Here is a 21,240-nt window from a genome sequence, read left to right on the forward strand (position 1 = left end):
CTGGGATTCAAGTGACAGCCAGTCTGTTTACATGGGACTCACCAGTTAAAACATAAATTTCTTACTCATACCCCAGGTTTTTGTTTTTTTTTTGGACACGTGGCTGAGGCATCAGTTTGCCTTTGGCTGTGAGGAACTGGTTTGGGCTTTTCACCCATATTTGCAATATGCCTTAATAATATCGTGCAATGGAATCCTGTCATTTTACACGCAACATTGCTACGCCTATTTCACCAGGACAGTAATGACAGTGAACACATTTTCGTATGATACTTCACAAGGCATACATTGTTCAAAATTCATCTTATTTTTAAAAGTTGTGAATGTAAGAGCACAGTCTGTCATAGAGACCGTCCCTTCTCCTTCCCCAAGAACAATGTAATCACCCAAACGTTGTTTGCCTGGGAGATGACAAGATCCCAGCTTAAGCAGGAGAAGCTGACCACCACATTTTAACATACCTGTTTTCTAAAGCACTAATTTAAAAGCATTTAGTATATTACTTTGGTTTGAGAGGGAAGGAGGGATTTTGAATCAACCTAACCATGCACTGTCACCCTCACTACTGTGCCACTTATTTTTGTATGTGTCCTCTCCCCAGCTTTTACTTGTAGTGACTAGGGGCACATTGGCTTCAGGCCTTCTGGGCATAGGCTTAAGCTATGTCTACACTAGAGAGTTTTGGTTTGTCAATAACACTCAGCACTTTAGTTGACATCCTTCTGCCTCTCCCCCATGAGGCAGAATGCTTTTCTTGACAGAATCTGTAAACAAAAAAGCTGTGTGGATGCTCCAGGGGGGCCCTCTGTCAACACACAAGGCTTCCAGGTCACCGGGAAGCCCTGTTTGCTGTGCTTCTGGCTGGCCATTCTCTCTCAAGAGCAGCTGGGCAGTCCAGCTGCTCTCTGTCAACAGAGTGATCCACTTTTGTGTGCGTCTGCGATCTGTCAACAGAAGCTTTCTTGGAAGAACTCTTCTGACAGTAATTTCTGTCGCCAGATCGCTGTAGAGTCAACGTAGCAATAGGGTGGGAAGACAAAACATAACTCTCCTCATTTCTTAATGGGGAGTCTGGCTTTGGCTAGGCAAGGTACTAAGGCAGGGGTGAGCAAACTTTTTAAATCAGACCCCACTTTTAGTCCCTGCAATTAGTTGGGCCGCTCACCCTGTCTAATGTAATACAAACCGATGGAAGGTTCGATTGTGTCCATATGAATAATAAAACCCAACCCTTTTGGCATGGGTAAGAAAGTAAGTCTGTTTGTAGAATGTAAAACTTCATCAATCAGTATATAAGTGTGAATACAGAGACATAAACACTGTAACATATTTCAACCTTTTTAATGAGATGGATGAGCCTGAAACCCAGCAGCTGATTGGGTTGTGCTCCCCCACCCCCGTTTAGGAAATATTACAATCTCTGAAAGGACCTCCTCTCCCGCCCCTTTGCACACCCTGTGCATAGGAAGGAGAACATGAGCACATGATAGCAGGCCAGGAGAGAAGTTTTGCAAATATCAGGAAAACAGAGGTCCATTTTGGTTGTTCACCTGTTGTTCTTGTCCACTACCAGAGCAGCCTGCTGGTGTGACTGTAAATTTGCAAGCGAGGCCACTATGTGATGATGGGATTTAATGGAATTTTTCTCCCAAAGACTGCATGTCACCTGTTTTATGGGTGAAGTGGCCTTTGTTTAAAACCAATGTGTTCTTAAATGTCCTGTGCTGAGGGCACAAATAGGGCATTGACCTTGTGCTGTCATGCTGAGTTTCAGCCTAAGAGACTGTTGCAGAAAATGTATTATGTCCCCAGAGCTGCTAAACATTCTGTCGGCTTCTCATCCACATCATCAACCGTAGGGGTTGGGGACAGGGTGACCATGCTTCCTTTTGACGTCCCAAGGAATTTGTGTGAAGAACAGGAGGGAGGAAAAACAATGGGAGTGTGATGTGGGGACTTTTCTGCACTTTTGGCACTTGTACTCTGGCAATATTTAGTGGGACAACCAGTCTAGAGCCAACCAAGAGCGCCTGATCAACCTGCTGCTTCTAGTCAAGGACACAGAAGACCTAAGAACTTAACGGCAGAACCTGGGGCAATGCACACAAAGTAACTGAGCTGTCCATATCTACCCCACCACTTTGTACAGCTCTCAGAACATAAAAAAAAAACAGAAAACCCCCTTCACTTGCCCTTGCTCCAACTGAAAAAGTGAAAGGCAACTTTTCTGGTGGGAAGGAGGGTGAAAGCCCTTTTGTACTGAATTTATGAAATATATCTGCTGTATAATTACAGTGTTACATGGATCCAGTTGCTAAGACTCCCATTGATTGCAGTGGGCTTTGGAACAGCTGCCCCTCCCAGAGCCAAGTATGAGTGTTAATTGCTTTTCGCTGCAAGGCATAGAACTGTAGTGTCTCTAACCCAGGCAGGAAGAGCTGTCGTCAGAAAAGAGAAATGGGAAGCGGTGCTCCATAGCAGTTGCTGTTCCTCCTCCCAGCCCTTACTCTGTCTTCATATTCCTGTCCTATTTCACCTACTGTACTTAAACAATTTAAGTCTGGATTAGACTTGTATGTTTGCTCTCTTCCTCGTGGCAGAAAGTCAATAGGCCTGGGAGGGCATTTTGTCATGTTCCATTACGCTCAGCTTCAACCCTGTTAAGTGCTGGCCTTGGAGTCATGGGATTAATACCACTGCAGAGCCTTCTATTTAGACATGCCCCAGAGTGTACCCAACAGGAGAAGGCTGCATGGTTCCATTCATACAGGAGTTGTCGGGGCAGAGCAGAGCACTGGGCGACCCAATCCAGTACTCTGCCTCTGTGGGTGGCCAGCACAGCTGCTTCAGAACAAAGTGCAAGAAACTCTCATGTGGCCAATTACACAAATTCCTGCTTCATTTCTTTGGACTGGATTATTAACACAGAAGCTCTGAACAAGGACTCATGACCCCCCCAACCTGTTTACATAAATTCCAGAAAGACTTTTTGTGAACTAGAGTTTATTCCATCACTCCTGTAAACCTTATACAATAACTTTGCAATAATTGTATCTGTCCCGTTTCCTTAGCTCTCATAAATAAACTTTTAGAGATCAGATCTTAAAGAATTGCAACGCATAATTACTGGGTAAGATCCAAGTTAATATTTTGACCTGGGCACATGACTGATCTTATGAAGTCAGAAGAACCCTTTGGTGAAATTGGGACAATCAGTCTAGAGCCAATCAAGAGAGCCTGGTCAACCTGGCAAATGTTTGTCTCATCCCACTGGCTAACCAGAAGTCAAAAATGCATTCTCCTTAGACATCCCAGCCCTTGTTTCACCATCCAAACACTAGATTTCATGGTAAAACAAGGGCTGGGATTCCTAAGGAGAATGCATTTTTGACTTTTTGTTAACTAGTGGGGTGAGACAAACATTTGACTTTGTCTGTCACCAAGTATATCTAATAATAGACTAACCACCAGTTGAGGAGTCAGCCCCATTTCTCTGCAGTTTGTCCTGAATCTGACATCCTTAGCTGTGTCCCATGGAAGCACGGTGGCAGTTCGTTATGGCAGGGTCTGTATCTTACTATATCCATATAGTACACAGCAATATTGGGTCTCAGTTTTGGTTGAGGCTCTTAGTCTCTATTGTAATATAGGTAGAAAGTAAGGCATAATGCTTGGCAGTTATGTAAACTGACATCCAGGTTAACGAGAGAACTAGCACGTTGCAATGGACCTGGTGGAAAGTCTGCATTGTTTTGAATGCATTTTGGATTATATTGAAATATCTATGCTCAGGAGAGTTGGTATTATGCCTTGCTACTTTTGAAGCAGAGTGAAAATATGTGCAGAGTTTGCATTTGGAAATATTTGAGATTCAAAGTGAACTGTGTCTTTACAAATAAAACTCTCTCAGCAGCCAGATAAAAAGCAACAGTTGCCTTAAAGCAGATGAAGCAAGAAATCACCCCAAGCTACTGTCATGGAGCATGTGATTCCCACCACATGATCTAAGCGATATCTTAGCATGGGTCACCGGCTATTTTGAGACCAAAATGCATTTGAATTTTGCTAGGCTGGAGAGAAAAATAACTAGCTGTTGCTTTTCTGACTGATGCCTTCTCCTCACAATTCAATGATCTGAAAGGGAGGAGAGGTAATCAAAAATCTTGGGGGAACTTTTCTAAAGGGCCTAAGTGACTTTGGAGTCTAAGTCCCATTTAAAAATTGATTTAGGGGCTTCGGAACCTAAGTCTCATTGACTTTTAATGAAACTCAGGTTCCAAAGTGCTCAAGTCTCTTCTGAAAATTGGGCCAGGAAGCCCAACTCAGGTACTTTTGAAAATTTTACCATCTCATTAGTGATCTTACAAATACCGTCATCCTACTGTGACACACTCTGTCACCACCATTGGTATCCCCATAGTCTCTATAGTTAATCTAGTGCTATACTCCGAAAATTCACTCTGAAAGAGTCAGCATTCTTCCTGTACAGAACACAATGCCACTTTGCCCATAAACACCTAGATAACATGTAGCTTTTTTAAAAAAAAATTGTTGCTGTGGAAATAAACATGCATTCTTATTAATTTCAGGGGGGGGACTGGACCTGATATTTTTCTTTGCAAGTCTGTGGACCAGTATCTCCACTGAAGTCAACAACAAGACTCCCACTTACTTCCATGGAATCAGCATTGCATGTTAAAATCTGAGTCACTGTTTTTTATATTACATAAATAGGAGATAATGGCTGTGTCTACACGTGCCCCAAACTTCGAAATGGCCATGCAAATGGCCATTTCGAAGTTTACTAATGAAGCGCTGAAATGCATATTCAGCGCTTCATTAGCATGCGGGCGGCAGCGGCGCTTCGAAATTGACGAGCCTTGCCGCCGCGCGGTGCGTCCAGACGGGGCTCCTTTTCGAAAGGGCCCCGCCTACTTCGAAGTCCCCTTATTCCCATGAGCTCATGGGAATAAGGGGACTTCGAAGAAGGTGGCGTCCTTTTGAAAAGGAGCCCCGTCTGGACGCGTCGCGCGGCGGCAAGGCTCATCAATTTCGAAGCGCCGCTGCCGCCCGCATGCTAATGAAGCGCTGAATATGCATTTCAGCGCTTCATTAGTAAACTTCGAAATGGCCATTTGCATGGCCATTTCGAAGTTTGGGGCACGTGTAGACATAGCCAATATGTGAAAAACTACTGGCCTCAGTATCTTCGATTGCGCATTGCTGGAAGACAGGGACAGAAAAGTTTTAACTGCATTCACCTATTGCCAAAATGTTACAATCCCCACTTCCCCCCATGTATTAAAAACTTAGCTTTGGTCACAAAAAAAAACCTCCCATACACAGAGAAATCAAACCAACACAATTCCCTGTTATTACTAGTCTTCCTGGTTCTGAATTCTAACCACCACAGCTTGTTTTTTATTAGCAGCCAGAACGTGTCTGTATCAGACTGAGAAAATAAATCTGAGATAGAAAGAATTCAAAAACACTTCACAAAGCTGATAGCATAAAGAAAAAAGAAGTTATTCCCCTCTGTTTTTTTACGATAGCTTTTCCTTAGCACTCCACCCTCAAAACTCCACAAACCTTTCAAACTGCATTTTCATATAGCTGGAAACATGCTGCAGTAGGGGACATGTAGAGACTTTCAGTATTAAGGAATTCCAGTTATTGTAACTAGATGCTGCCCCTTCCCTAGCCAGTGTGTCTGAATGGATAGGTTCACACAACTTGCTGAGATACAATCCTATACCCATCTCTGTAAGAATGGGGCAGGATATGGTGATAACACTTCAGCAAGTATGTAGTGCTTCATTACATTGCACCACAATAATGAATCCTCACAGCATGTGGGCTGAGCACCCTAAGAAATTTCTTAACAGTAAGGCTTATTCAGGAGTACAAGATTAATTTGTAAGGGGAACTGATAACAGCCCCATCTTCTGAGTTATTTAACAGACACAGCACTGTAGAATATGCTGCAGGGAGCAATTCTGCACTGAACACATAGGGGGGAAATTTGATGAGCCTTTTTCATCTTTAATTTTTATGACTACTGTTGTTTTGGGGATATTAAAACCCCTGCACAATCATCAACAAATGGCACGCTTAACAGACAAATATTACCAGTGGGTGACATCTGGAGAATAAAAAGAACAATATTAGCCCTTCTACTTAATAAAAATTTCAAAAGCGTTCTTTTTTGGCTAACAAACCCACTCAGAAAAAATTGAAGTGCCACAGTTCATTGCTTTTGAGGGTGATTGATGTATTCATTGTAATGCTGTTTAATCAGACCCAAAATTAATTGGTCTCTTGCACAAAACTGCAAGCTGCTTCCCTTTAGTTCTTTGGATTGGTGACTGAAAAACTGGGGTTGGGGATTTGTCTAAATTATCAGCTTAATGCAGGAAATAAAGGCCTGCACAGCCACTAATCTAGCCCATTGCAAATTATCACTAACCATTTGAAAGGCAACAGTTGGAGTTTTGACAAAAGGGAAATATTTCCTCCTGTTTTCATTATATTACAAAACAAAAACAAACAAACAAACAAACAAAGTCACGCCAAAAGGAAAATGGAAAGGATTCATACTGAAAAATTCAAAGAGAGACACTTTGACATTGTTGGATTTTTTCCCACCCTTTCTTTCCTCTGAAATGAAATTTCAGAAAATAGGACACAATATTGCAAAGTGTTTTGATTTTGATATACCTGTGTTTTCCAACAGAAAACTTTTGAGTGTTTTTTTGAATCATAAAAGGTAGGTTCTTTTTATTTGCCTTTTGGTGGCACTCACTTCATATTCTCAAGTTATTTTTTTAAATAACCAAGAGAGCTGGAAGTTCAGTTATTTTAAACAATGAAGAGATTCTTATCTGGTCTCTTGATTCTAGCAGCTGGGCCTTTAAGACAGCCACCAAAAATTGCTCTGGCTGATGCAACCATGCCAACTTAGCCTCCAGTGTAAATGCAGCTATGTCAACGGACAAACGTAGCTGCCATTGTTCAGGGAAGTGGTCCTACATCACTAGAGAAACAAACCCCTTCTATTGGTGTTGGCTGCATCTACACAATCAGGCTATGTTGGCATAGCTATAGTGGTACAGTCTGTGTAGTGCTGTCACTATTGGAACCTCTAATTCTGTTTCCTGCATTACCTAGTGATCCTTCAGAGGCATCTATTCAAGTGCTACCTAACAGCAACCAGGCTTAGCTGGTAAGCCCTGATAGGCTCACAGCACAGAGTACCTGAGCATATTGATAATGAATGTTGTTATGACAGGGTGGTAAGAGGACCAGGTGGATTTTTAAATGAGGTACTGGGCCTTCTTCGCACTTTTTCTTTGGGCTTAGTCTCATCCACTTTGGAAAGGGATATTAGCTCCCCTAAGAAGTGCTAAGCAAGGGCCATTCTTTACCGTATGCAGTAGCTGTAGGGAATCTGACAGCTACTCTGACAATGTGCTGGAAGATCTAAGAGAAATAGCTCTATCATCACACTGAGTGCTTCTCCTCATGTCTCAGAGCCTTATAACTGTTCCTGCAAACTGTTTGAGTTGTTGGCATGTGCATGTCTGATCAAGAAAGGAGTCCTACAACCAGTGGGAACACGTGGCACACAGGTTAAAAGGAAGTGCACAAAGAGCACATCCTGTGATTCCTGAGCAACTATTTCAGCTTGCAAATGTTTACATAAACAACACAAGATCTGTGGATTTCGAGATAGTAATGGGAACCAGGAGAGCCACAAAATCACATTAATGTATTCAATTTATAACCCCAAAAACATCTCAAATGAGGTTGCGTCTGTGCCGAGCGCTGTGCACTCACAGTACAAAGTCAGTCCCTGCTCCCCAAAGGTCTTATAATCTGCACAGACAAGTGTGGAAAGGGAAATCCTGTCCCCAGCCACTGATTAAACACCTTGCTTGAGGTCCCACAATGTCTGTGGCAGCCAGGAACTGAATCCAGATCTCTGAGTCCATTCAGTGCCTTAGCCAAAAGGCCATCTACCTACACTTCCTTACATTTTTATTTGTAAGGAAGTAGTGCACAGGAGTCCCAATTGCAAACCCAGGGACAGGAGCTGGTGCAGTACATACACAGAGCAAAAGGAGAAGCCCTGTCCCTAAGAGCTTACAGGCCCTACTTCTGTTTTAGATGTTAGTGCCACCAGCTATAAAAGGATCCAGAACTCAGCCAAAAGAATATTTTCAAATACTGCAAAGATCTGTCATTTCTAAGGCTATTTATAAGACTTCTGCTAATGGGCTGAGACTCTGAACAGCTTTTTAGAAATAATCAGGCCTTTTGGCTCACCTTTAAGAGGATTATCTCCTCAGCTGCATCTCCTCTGGCTAATCATTAACATGGATTTGCACTGCTCCATCACGAAGCACATTGCAAGTCCTGCAGACACCAGGTTCATCTGTCCCTTCTCCTCGTTTTTTCTGTACCGTACTGTATAGCACATTATCCTGCAGTGCTATAGAACGACAGGGTTCAGATCATACTGTTCTTGTGTTGAGCTCCCAAAGAATGCTACTGCACTGACTGTGTCCTGGGGAGAGGGCGGAAACACATGCTACACACTTTATGTCTATTTGCCTGATTTTAGGGTTCATCAATGTTCATGCTCTAGACCCCACCCAGCAAAGCACTGAAGCATGTTAATACCACGCACTTGAGCAGTCCCCCTGAAATTTACAGGGCTATTAAACAAGCTTAATTGCTGTGCTGGATCAGGGCCTAAGCTGCAAGGCTTTTCTCTTTTATACCACTAGGTCGCTGTCAATTTTAAAAGTACCTGAGCATTTGCTTTCATTTTTCCATGCTGGCCTTCTGCTTGTGAGAGGGCAGTGGGGAGTTCAGGCAAAGATAAACTGTCCTGAAATCAAACATCTTGTCAATGATCCTTGGATGCAGGATTTCAGAAGGGATTGGTTACAAATAAACACCAATAAATAGTATTTTCACAAAAATGTTTGTTAAAGAAAGTAAAAATTGGTTTCTATAACAGATAATAATAAAAAGCTCAATAATTTCCAATGAGAAGAGTGCTTTATTTCCATACTTCCTAAAGCAGTAAAAATAAACCTAGTCCTACTCGACCAACACTCGATCATGTCAGACAAGGAGCAATTTCTATAGTGTTTATCCGGAGGACAGTTTGTGGCTGCACGATAACTGAAAAAGAATGAAAGAAGACAAATAAGATCATGCATTAATGTGTCTTACACATTCAAGCCTGGAACTGTAATGCTATTTAGACACCGTTGTGCTCAGTGCCTACTGATTTAGGAGCCTAAATATTTTCAAAGAAGGTTTAGGCATTTTGATATTTAAATCCCATCAATAGTTATAAATGAGAAATCGGCATCTAATTCAGTGGCGCTCAGCAATGCTTAAATACCTTTGAAAATCTGGACCTAAGGCTACGTCTACTTTAGAAGGCTTTTCCTGATACAGGATGGGATAAGACATGATCTTGCCAGCACTACTGTGTGGGTAATAAAGTCCCACATGCAGACAGTTATTCTGAAACAACTGTGCTTTTACCAGCACAGCATATATCATTTGAAAGAGCTGGAGTAGATTACACTTTTTACTTTTGCTGGCATTGACACATAAATATAACTACACTGGTTAAGCCATCTCAGGTAGACAGAGCCTGAGTGAAGGCGGGAGCATGGATGGTGAGCTCCTGTGAGGGCAGATCACGTTTTACTTTTGCCCAGTATTTCTACCTCATTGTTTTTCCTTCTGATAAATCAGGAAGAAACTCCAGAATTGCCTCATTGCCAGGGTAATCAAAGCCTGGTTCGAGATGCTATTTAGACCAGTAAACATCTGTGGATAAATATGCAAGACTAGAGGCTCGGGGAGGACAGCAACACTTCCCTGTGCTGAAAGCAGTATTTTAAATGGCCTTTTTGGTGATGAGTGTCAGATCGTGGAGAAAGGAAATGAGGTCACTTTGCTCAGAACTCTCAGGACTTGTGCATGTTGCTCATGTTGCTGTGTTGAGAGCCATCAGGGCACTCCACAGGCACCACGGGATCATCCTCATGTCCCTCTGCTGTGTGCCACAACGGCACTGTGTATGCAGCCTATAACTCTGTACTGTGTGTCAGCAGAACATTCCCGAGGGCATTGCGTACCAGGCCTACGTCCGTGCTCTCAGCTTCAAGGGTGCTGTTCAGTGGGCTCATGTACTGTGCTCTGAGCTGGGAGGACACTGGGTATTGAGCCCATGTCCCTGTGCCATCAGGGCACTCGTGTGAGCATCGTGCACCACACTTGCGTCTGTGCTCTGAGCTGGGGGGACACTGGGTACTGAATCATGTCCCTGTGCCATCAGGGCACTCCTGTGAGCATTGCGTACCACACCTATGTCCGTGCCCTGAGTTGCAAAGACAGCGTGTGCTATGCCTGTGTCACTGGACTGTCAGCTACAAGCCTGTTCTGTGGCTCTGGACCATGAAAGCAGTGGGAAGTGACAGTGCTGTATTCTTTTCCTCTTACTTTTTTTCCTTTGGTAATTGTGCCTTTTCCAAAATTTCATGTTAATTTTTGGCCATGATTCTGTTTTTTCGATAACTGTGGCTTCCACGCGGACGAGATCTTTCCTGAAAAACGAAAATAATAATTCAAAAAAGAAACAGTGCATAGTCAATGATGTCCTGCTGTAATCAAAGGGCAGGTTCCCTGGAAGAGTATCACAGCATAATGCCTCTTTCTGACAGAACCCTCCCTGTGGAAACTGCAAGTCCCCGGCAGCGAGTGGGTAAATGCATCTCCGCAGTGCTCACTTATAGGCTTTGAGCTGAAGAAATGCAGGACTGATTATGCAACTCCTACTAGATAAGTGCCATGACAGTCTGTATGGCCGTACTTCTCTGCCTCTCTGGGAGGGAATTAGGCCATGTCTACACTAGGAAAAGTAAGTTCATTGCAGATATGCAATTCTATCTATGGCAACTGTGCAGCTAGAATTGATGTAGCTGCAATCAATTTACCTGGCCGTCCTCACTAAAGAGGGTCAAAGGGAGAGGGAGGTTGACTGCCAAATCCACTAGGTCAAGTTCATGCGTCCCTACCAGATGCATGAAACTGAACCCCGGAAGATCGATCCTGAGTGTGTCAATCTTCCAGGGCAGCATAGACATAGCCTTAGGAATGTCCGATGCTGATAGACTAGCAGTGGAAGTCTGCAATGACACTCAGAGCTGGGAATCCCAAATTACTAGTGCTGGGAAAGTGCCTGCAATGAAACTTGATGCACCAGGAGCTTTTACAAATTTCCTCTTTGGCTTAAAGTTCAGTAAACTTTCAATACTGGGCTCAGACTGTTTGGTCACTCTTCTACAGAGCTCTGCATTGGAGCAAGTACTGGCATTTGCATTTACAGAGTGAATTATAAATTCTTCTAGTGTGACTCAGCTGAGTACTCCTAGAGAAGACTATGGGTAAGAGAAACAGGATTTGATTTTTCTTCTAGTAATGTAACTAATAGAGCACAGGTCTCTGACCAGCTGTGTCTCCCCTCAGATGAATCATTTCACCTCTCTTTCCCCTCCCACCCATTGTCTGCTGTAGGTTTACTCCTGGGGTTTCAATTGCATTTGAAGAAATCCAGACATAAATTCAGAACTTCATGCTCTCCTAGATCCAGAATGGATCTCTCACAGACATCTGTGGGAGGTTTGCCAAGAGACTACTCATGGAAGAATGTGGCCGTAATGTCTTGATTCTGTAACCTACTGCCAGAAACAGCATCACCTAGTGATAAAATCTTTCCCATCTCCTCTCTGTGAAAGATATCCATGGCCAAATGGTTCTCAAAGCTCCCATCTGACATGACCTAGCATGCAAGGCCTTCTCTTTTGACCTGGCACTGACTCATTGTTCAAAGACACATGAAATGTGGTACTCAGCAATAGCTCTCACATATATTCTCGTACTTTGGAAGCTACTGAGAGGAAAACTACTGATCCAGACCATGAGGTTATTCCCTTTTGGAAGAGCACCCTGGACTCTTTATCTGCCATCTGGAGGTGGACAGAAAGGATGGCAATATAAGGTCCACATAGAAGAATAAGCTACCTGCCTGAGCAACTGCCAGGCCTTCTCCTAACAAATCAGCCTCAATTTAGGATAAGAAACCCAGTCCATTGCTTTGAGATGCTCTGACTGTAATGAAAGGTAGTGGTGCGTGATGGAAGATGTAGTTTTTCACGTCTTGCTCCAAAACTGCATTAAAAGCTCATTATTGTTCTCCCTTCTCTGCCAAAGGATGCTCACAGCACATTTTTCTGACAAATGGCTGTCTGTACATACACGGCGATTGGGGGATCCCCCCAATAAGATAATGAAAGGGCCAAAGGATTTGAAACATTTACAGTCGGCATTAACGTCTACCTTTTGGGAATGCAATATTAAAAGAAATTGAATTCTTAGAGGAAAACCTACAAAATTCAGCCTGTGTATTTAGCAGCCAGTCAAAGGGCTTAATAAACATGGCTATTGGCCACATGTGAATGAGCTGCAGAGCAGAGTGTGACCTTGGAAACGGGGGTACTCCACAGCTAGCACAATGGTAATCCAATCCTGATCAGGGTCTCCAGGAGCACATGAAAGCAATGCTTAAAAAAGAAAACAGCTCAGGCAAAGACAAGCAGGGGATGAGGTACTTCATGAATATGTCTTCTATCAGGGAGCTGTGCTGCCTGACCCTGTGCCCACTGAAGCCATCGAGAGAGATAGCTTCCCCTTGCCTCACCACTGCAGGATTAGATTCTGTGCGCATAAGCAAGTCCAGGAACTAACGCCAGCGCTGTGGAATCCCAAAAATATAATTGACATTCTGAAGGCAAGATAGGTGAGGACAGAGTGATTCAAACAAGTTCGGTGGGCTGCTTTAAGCAATCAGGAGTCAGGATTTTAAGTAGTGCAGTTATTGGCCGCAAGCCACAAGACTTTTGAAAAACAGAGTGGGGGTGAAGGGAAAGCTGGTTCAGAAATGAGACTTTGGTTACCGGTGGGCCAGATGTCCTAGCTCTCATGAGCCTTACTTGTGTTCAGCCAGAGGTGTAACACCAAGGAAATAACTATACCTCCCTCCTCTAGATGCTCGATACAGGCACGTGCACTATGCAACAGTGACACACACAAAAGCAGACCTTTCAAAAGGCGATTCTCGAGCCTGCCCAGGTGCCATGAAGTAACTTCTGTCTGCAAGCCACGTTTCAAAGCAATCTGACTACAGCTGAGTGTCTAACAACAATGTGACTTTGCCGTTTGGTTGAACCAGTCCTTAAGACTCAGTGATGGAGATGAACTCTTCAGGATGGGGCCCTCGTTCTCAACAGGAATCTGGACAGTGTGAAGCAAAATGAGGCCCTAATCTTGAATCAAGACCTCCTGATGCTACAGCAATTAAATAATTAATTTATTAAACTTCTCAGCTGTTTGCATTATGCAATCACAAAGGTAAACTTCTGGCCCCCATGAATTGAAGGGGAAGCATCCACTGACTTCAGTGGGGCCAGAATTTCCACATTAGGCTTTTCTAATAAAGAAGAGGAATTCATACTGTACCTGCCTTTGCCCAAGTTGGCGTGAAAGTGACAGGTACTACGGCTACTAAACAATGAATACAATCCATGCAGAGGACATGGCATAAGTAACAAGTGATGGCAATCTTTGTATTGCTCCCAGGGGTCTCTCTTCTGACAGGAGTCAGGTGAACCTCAACGTGGCTGTTTTGGGGGAAAGAGGCAATGTGGCACACAGTGGCACTGCAGACTGGGATGCAGGTGGGCACTGATTTAGGGTGAGCAGGCAATGGCGGGGAGGGCAGGAGCCCTCTATGCCACCTTTCTCCCTTCTATGCTCCTGGGGGGCAACAGACACTGGCCAGAGACCCTGGAAAATGGGGTGTGTGTGAAGAAGAGTGCACCTCCACTTACACTGCCCCCTAACCTGGCACTCCAGCCAGGGGCATGACACTGCAGGTTGCCCCGACCCACCCAGCACTCCCTCTAGGGAATGGGATCATGGCTGTGGGACTTGCCAGCTCCAGCAAGGGAGAGGGAGTTGTGCTGCAGGATCTTGCACCACTCTGGCAGCCCAGTGCTCCTGCCTGGGAGCAGTGTCAGGGCATGGGGTCTTGCCCCACTCCAACTGGTGCCCCTGCCAGGGAGCAAGGACAGGGCATAGGGTTTTGCTGCAAAGTCTTGTCCTGCTCCAGTGCTCCAGCTGGGGAGATGGGCGGGGGGGTCGGGGCTTGTAAGTCCCTATGCCCCAATCCTGCTCCCCGGCAACAGCACCAACTGGGATGAGCAGGGCAAGTCCCCAACCCAGTTCTGCGGCTGAAGCACTGGATGGGAACAATGGAGCAAGCCCCATGCCCTAACCCCAGCAGGAACTCCGGGCAGGAGGAGCTGGGTGAGCTCCCACACCCCGACCCACCTCCCAAAAAGAGCACTGAACAGGCTGAGCAGGGCACGTGCTGGAGCTGTACTGCTGGGATGGGGGTGGGCCTGAATGATAAGGCCATTGCCTACTCAGACCCACCCATGGATATGCTACCGGGAGCACCATGCCATCTGCCAGCCAGGGGTCTGTAGCCTTGGCCAAACTGGGCAAGCAGACAATGGGAAACCCTGCGTAACATAGCTAGCTACCTTAATGGGAAGAAACCTGCTCAAGAGCATCTAGGATTAGAGCAAGCTGAGCTCTTTTACTAACACATGAACCACCGAGGATGCCATGTCTCCTTTATTTAGGGCTAAATTACCTTGGGGTATTGCAATGGATCAGAGCGTAAACTCCTCATTGGAAAGCAGTGAAAATGCTGCTACAATTTCTGGGTCAAATCATTTCCTGTCACAGCTTTGGGGTTGTACAATATTGTACAAATTATAAAGCTAAGGAAATGACAGCTGCATACCACTCAATATTGCTTTTTGCATAGAAATCTTGGACAATTAGTGGTTGAAAAGAACAAGGCAGACCACAGGCCTGGTGCTTGGTATGGGCTACTGGGAGTTGGAGGAAAGATATGCTTTGTTTTGTTTGATGATGTTAAAAAAGTGTCATTTGGGAAGGTATTAGATTTCTGCAAAAAGTTAAAAGACCCATCAGTGTAAAACAGAACAATTCCTATCAGCCTCCAAGTCTGACCAGGAAACGCAGCTGAAAGGGACTGCTCTACGCTGATAAGCGCTTGGACATTCACTTACATACTGATTTTTAAACCAATGGAAAACAAAATATCTTTGTATTAATGCAAGCTGTTATCTATCCTCCAAAACTCTTGTGGCTTAGGGAGAGTGGGAAACTATGCACAAATGCTACAGCCCACACCATCTCTCATAGGCTGTGCCCTATTTTCCTTTGTTTCAGACCACAGTGGTGGGCAGGTTGCACATCAGCCTGTTTTCCCCCCAAGCCCTACACCACACTTCTGTTTTACACCGTAGGCTCCTCCACTACCTTTATCTCAATTTAACCTAACGCCAAAATGCAACCATTTGCTCTGCAGTTGATTACATTGCCAAAGCTTCCCCACTTCTGAGGGGCTTACAGAGACCAAATGATGGCTCTTCCTGGTCCCTAATATTTCCAGGGAAGGCCTGGATTTCAGTGTGTGCCCAATGGCTAGTGCAGAAATATAGCTTTGCCAGGGTACTCTCATGCTGCCAATTAATTAGCAGAGTTTAAGGCACCGAGAAGAAAGATCTGCACTGATAGAGGAATGTTCCTTTAAGTGGTGCCAAAAATATTGCCTGTTGAAGGTGACTCACAACTTACACAGTCTATAAAATCTGAGCTTTCATTGCAAAATATTAACTTTCTAGCCCTGCTCTGTGCTGGGGGGGAGGGGTGTTGAGGGAGGAGAGGAGAGGGTTGGGTTTGTTTGTTTGCAAATTTTCCCCACAGATATGAACTCTGGTTTAATTCCTCTGGTGGTAGCGGTATTGGGAGCCCAGAGTGGACAAGGCTCCTCTGGGCCAAAGTGTTTCAGGGCTAAAATACTAGCAGCCACAGAAGCCTTCTCTACTGCTGGGATCCCACTGGTGCTAGTGCTCTTGCAGCTGAACTGGTGTTAGTGTGTGTGCAAATGTTTTACAAATAGCCTATGTCACAGCTTTTTTTAACCCTTAGCTGTTTTGGTCTGTTACAAGAAGAGGAGATTTAGTTCTCGGATTGTATGAGAGTGATAGACTTAGGGGCCTAATATCCCTTTGATGTGTGCATCCAACTCCCCACAAACGCTAAGTTACGCAGGCTCAACCCCCTCAGCACTGCAGACAACCTGCTGCACCGACTTCATGTATGTTCCCAGCCCTGGCAAGACTGAATTGTGCAACCATTTCCCTGGGATAGTCAGCTGACGTGCAGATATGTTAGTCTAAAATGTGTTTTTCTTACCCTAGAAGTGGCTTTCCAATTAGCGTGAAGTCATCGGCACCGACCAGCAAAACCTGGAGAGATTAAATTAGGCACTTGGGTCACTAGCCAGTGGTCACAATCTAATTAGAAAAAATATTATCAAGACTTTACAAGAATCCTGGAACGTTGGGCGTTGGAACATTTGCATTTTTATGAGCTTCCAGCCTCAATCTGCTGCTGGAAGAGAGCTACTAGCCAAGAAATAGACTCATTCAATAAACACCCTTCCAGGCAAGGCTAGATTTGTTCTCCCAGAGTGTGTTTTATGAACACTCAGACCACTAATCGGAGCCCACTAAACCCTTTGGACCTCTCTGCATTTGTAAGACTGTGGAACGCTCTTCTCCCTAATCTTTTTCATCCTTGTGCAGAATAAATATTTTAGATGCACTGAGACACGTGCAAACATGCACCAGCAGTAAAAACAACAATATCTAGCTGTGGGTGCTCTGCTTATCAGCTGGGCGGCATTTGAATCTCTCCTGAGCAGCCACATGAGCACACAGCTTACAGGGAACACTGCAGGGGAAGAAAAAGGCAGAGGAGGACATAAAGACACTGAACTTCTAAGATCTTCATGCCAAAGCCTGTGAACAGTAGCTGCTCTGATCCCTGGAGTTTTATAGTGTTGCTATGCACTCCTTAGGAAAACAACAACATTTTTCTTCTTCTCCTGGAACACTCAGATGGGTAATAAACAAGTGGATGTTTAGGGTATGCTCACTTCATGTACAGTCCTCTGGTTCAGGGGAACAGGAATTGCCTGCTTAAGTAACAGAACAGCCAATCCCTCCAGTCAGGACTTGCAGAGACTTGGAAGGGTTTAAAACATACAGGGTTTTTACAGCCTCTTTCTTTTCCCCACTAACTATTCTGTACCATTTACAAGTGATGCACATGTGATAACTGAGGCTTTTGACTTCTGGTTCAAATAGGCATTTGTTTGCAAAAACCTGATAGGATTATAGTTTGGATTTACTTGAAAATTAAACATAAATGCTTGACTTCCTTCACTCTGATCCAGATCTCTGCACTCTCAGCAGGCTGCTTCTTGGAATCCCCTATCTCACACAAGGGATCCAACATGCAGTTGTCAGAGACCAGGCTGCAATATTGGGCTTTAAAGCAACAATTGTGCAGAAAACCAGCATCTTTCCTAATGTAATATGCTGAAAATAAATGCTTGGCTATGGTTAATAAAGATTAACACTGTGGCCTCACTTCAGGGTATTTCATCCAAGGTTTGGATTAAGGAGTCTATCTAGGTTCATTTTGAGTGTTAGAAGTCGATTAAGATAGAAACATCTAATAAGGAGCCAATAATTATCTCCTCCCATGCCCTCCTCATCCACTGATGTAATGAACATTATGGAAGCTCAGGAGAGGAATCAACTTTTATGTCACTTTCCAAAGTTCCGTCTCTTTTGGATGGGTTGCTGCGACAGTTGATTAGTATTGCCAATCCCAGGACAGAAAATTTTTCTTGGATAGTTTATCTGGGAATCACAACATCCAGTGGCCGATATTTTACACCTTGGGACCAACTGGTAAAGGAAACTCCCTGCCTTCCCACAGACTGAAGGAGCTTGAAGTCTTCAGAGCAATTCATTCCATCTCTCTTTAGTGTCAATTATGTTGACATTGTCAGTAAGAGGGTAATTAAAATCACAGCAACATGAAGAAGGCCTGGCAAAGGAGCCACAGTTAGGACTAGAGCTTTTGTAGATCCAAGGGGAATATTCAGGACTTCTCTGAAACTGATTTTTGAGTTCCTAGGGAACTTTTTCCCAAGCCACCTATTTATGATGTGGTGTTGGGAAAGGGGCCTCTATCCAGGGCATTTCTGCTAGTAAGCACAAAGAATTACAACACATCTTTGTGGTTAGCACAGAACTGCTGGGGCTTTGCTATACAAACATTTTGTATGGAAACATCCATGATATTAAATGATACAGGGGGATACTGTGAGAGCAGGGGAGAATAAAGGAACTCAAGTTTCCCATAATCTGTTATTTATTTTTACGAACAGCCAGCTCTCTCTTCCAGCCCTCAGCATAATCTTAAATACCGGAACAGTTACCAGCTCTGCTGAGTCAGTTTTCTTGCCTTCCATAGGGGTGAATGCAGTTTTCTTGACTTGTTGGCCATGAAGGGACATCCCTATGGGTTTATATAAGAATGAAGCAGGAACAGTGAACAAAAACTAGGTGGCTCAGCTCACAGGATAGATTAGTGAACTTTTGTTTCAGTAAACAACTAGCAGTCAAGTGCTTTCCTAAGGATGAAACAGCATTCCAAATAGGAAAATACTCACAAAAGTGTTAAGCGAAGCAGTCTGGAGAAAGAATCAAAGCTCTGGTGGTCCACATGAGTGGGGAATAAAGTCTTATGTCCATCACAAACAGCAGCTGACATAATCTGAACTAAGAGTTCTTGAGTTAAGGTACATAATCCTGAGCATCAGGAGGGTTTTACCTTCTCCAGTCGGATTCGATCTCCGCATTCAGCTGGCAGCACATTTTCCATTAAAATCAAATCTTCGCTGGTTACCTTCCACTGCTTACTTGCAAAGTGAACCACAGCAAAGAGCCTTCCGTACTGTCCAGCAGCAATCATCTCATTCACCTTGTGTACAACCTCTGTAAGCAAGTGGTGAGTTAAAGAGGGAATCAGTGAGGAGCTACAGCCAGAAAAGCCAGCAGAAAAGTCTAGCTGTTCAACACCAAAAATTTTGTCCCTGCAGCCCTCCCACGGAAGCCATGATCTCAGTACTGGCCCTATTTGCAGTGGCAAGGATTGGCTGAACACCGACAACATTTCATAAGCATGGACCTTACCTCCCTTCCTGAAAGACTGAAGTCCTGTCCACAAGAGAATTTTAACCATTGGACTGACTGAACTCAAACAACACAATGTGGATATGGTTTACAGTGGTATTGATTATATTGAACGGCTGACGTCTGAAATATTTGTTTAGACATCACCAGAAAGTTCTATCTGGCAGATCCAAGGTGTTGAATAGGAGTATGCCAGGGTCTGTCGTTGGTGCATTCTGCAGAGTGTACAGGAGCCATCCCTTATCTTCTGCAAAACCTAACACAATTGCCAGGTGCTGAAGGAGGGATGAAACATACTTTGTAATGGACACAGGGCTCTGCAAATGGTGCTGGAACTAGGCTCCACTGGACTTGCAAAGCCCAAGTCTGAGGTTTTGTCTATTTCACAAAGCAAGAACCACCGTTCTTTTCAGCCGCTGTACGCTTTCCAGAGAAGTTATCCATGCATTCATCTGCACTGCAGCTTTTCTTAGCCATGCACATTATCAGAGTAGCAAAAATACTGTGCACAATATTCCACACAAGCAAAGCACACCGTTTTTAAAAGTCATAACTTAGTCAAATCAACCTCCATCCTTATGAGAACACTGAAAGGCACTTCCTAATAAGGGCTAGTTCTCAGTCTATTTTCAACTTTTTACCTTCAGTCCTTTCAGCCCTCGAGCTGTTCAAAAAAAAAAAAAAAGAGTATTTTTTTTACAATAAGGAAAGCATATTCCTTCCCCTCCCTCAGTGTGCTCAAAAATAGCTGATCCAATTTTATTCAAAATTTAAAAAAAAAAGTCATTTCAAAAAGAGGTAAAAAGCAGGGAATGTTTCACCCCCTAAAGGTGATGCTTACAAAAAGTTAGGAGCAACTGAAAGCAAGGGGTTACAACGGAAACTATAAAGCAACCTTCATTACAAAAGCCAGTTTCACTCCCACTTCAATTAAGCAGTTTCACTCCCACTTCAAAACAAAAAGCAGTCAAGTAGCACTTTAAAGACGAGCAAAATAGCTTATTAGGAGAGCTTTTGTGGGACAGACCCACTTCAGAACTGGGTCTGTCCCACGAAAGCTCACCTAATAAACTATTTTGCTAGTCTTTAAAGTGCTACTTGACTGCTTTTTGTTTTGATAGTGTATAGACTAGCACGGCTTACTCTCTGTTACTACTCCCACTTCTATTAAGCAATGAGCTTATGTTATGGTCAGAATATGCATTAAGGAACAAATCACTGTCTGCAACCTAGCCCTAGGATACAACTACCTTTGTTCCAATCCCTTGACAGAGACAAACACCTACTGGATCTTTATCAAGTGTTCTTAAAACTACAATACCACCGTAGGTAAGTGAAGAAACAGATTGACAGAGCCAGATAGGTACCAAGAATCCAGCAGTTGTACAACAGGCCCAACAAGGAAAGTAGCAGAATGCCACTGGCCATCAGCTACAGCCCTCACCTAAAGCATCTCCAACGCCTCATCAAGGATCTACAACAGGCGTGTCCAACCCGCGGCCCCACAAGATTGTAAACTTTTAACATTATTATGTGATTTATATACATTAACTATATTATATATTTTATATGCGGCCCAAGACAATTTCTCCTCACTCAGTGCGGCCCAGGCAAGCCAAAAGGTTGGACACCCATGATCTACAACCTACCCTGGTAGATGATGCCTCACTCTCACAGATCCTGGGAGGCAGGCCAGTCCTCGCTGATAGACAGCTCCCCTACCCCCAATGAACCCGAAGCGAAAATTCATCTGCAACTACATACCAAATCACAGAAACAGTAACCCAGGAACCAATTCCTGAAACAAATCATGTTGCCAACTCTATCTGTATATCTACTCAAGCAACAGTGACACCATCACAGGACCTAACCACAGCAACCACTCCATCAGCGGTTTGTTCATCTGCACATCTATTGACGTGAAACATGCCATCATGAG

General features: G+C 43.9%; 1 protein-coding gene across 3 annotated transcripts in view; it reads right to left on the bottom strand.

Annotated features, from left to right (window-relative positions):
- Nucleotides 1-5,125: 5,125 nt before the first annotated feature.
- MRPL21 (mitochondrial ribosomal protein L21) overlaps nucleotides 5,126-21,240 on the bottom strand; it is a 29,305-nt gene continuing 13,190 nt past the window's right edge. The window contains exons 4-7 of one of the 3 annotated variants that reach the window (XM_074997938.1): nucleotides 18,940-19,103; nucleotides 16,444-16,496; nucleotides 10,531-10,634; nucleotides 5,126-9,192 (exon numbers count right to left, since the gene is read on the bottom strand). In XM_074997938.1, coding sequence (XP_074854039.1) covers nucleotides 9,128-9,192; nucleotides 10,531-10,634; nucleotides 16,444-16,496; nucleotides 18,940-19,103 — 386 coding nt within the window. In that variant the 3' untranslated portion in view covers nucleotides 5,126-9,127. The remainder of the gene's footprint in view (nucleotides 9,193-10,530; nucleotides 10,635-16,443; nucleotides 16,497-18,939; nucleotides 19,104-21,240) is intronic. The other 2 variants (XM_074997940.1, XM_074997939.1) reach the window with 2 other exon arrangements.

Source organism: Carettochelys insculpta, chromosome 6 (genome assembly GCF_033958435.1).
Source record: "Carettochelys insculpta isolate YL-2023 chromosome 6, ASM3395843v1, whole genome shotgun sequence".
NCBI lineage: Eukaryota > Metazoa > Chordata > Testudines > Carettochelyidae > Carettochelys > Carettochelys insculpta.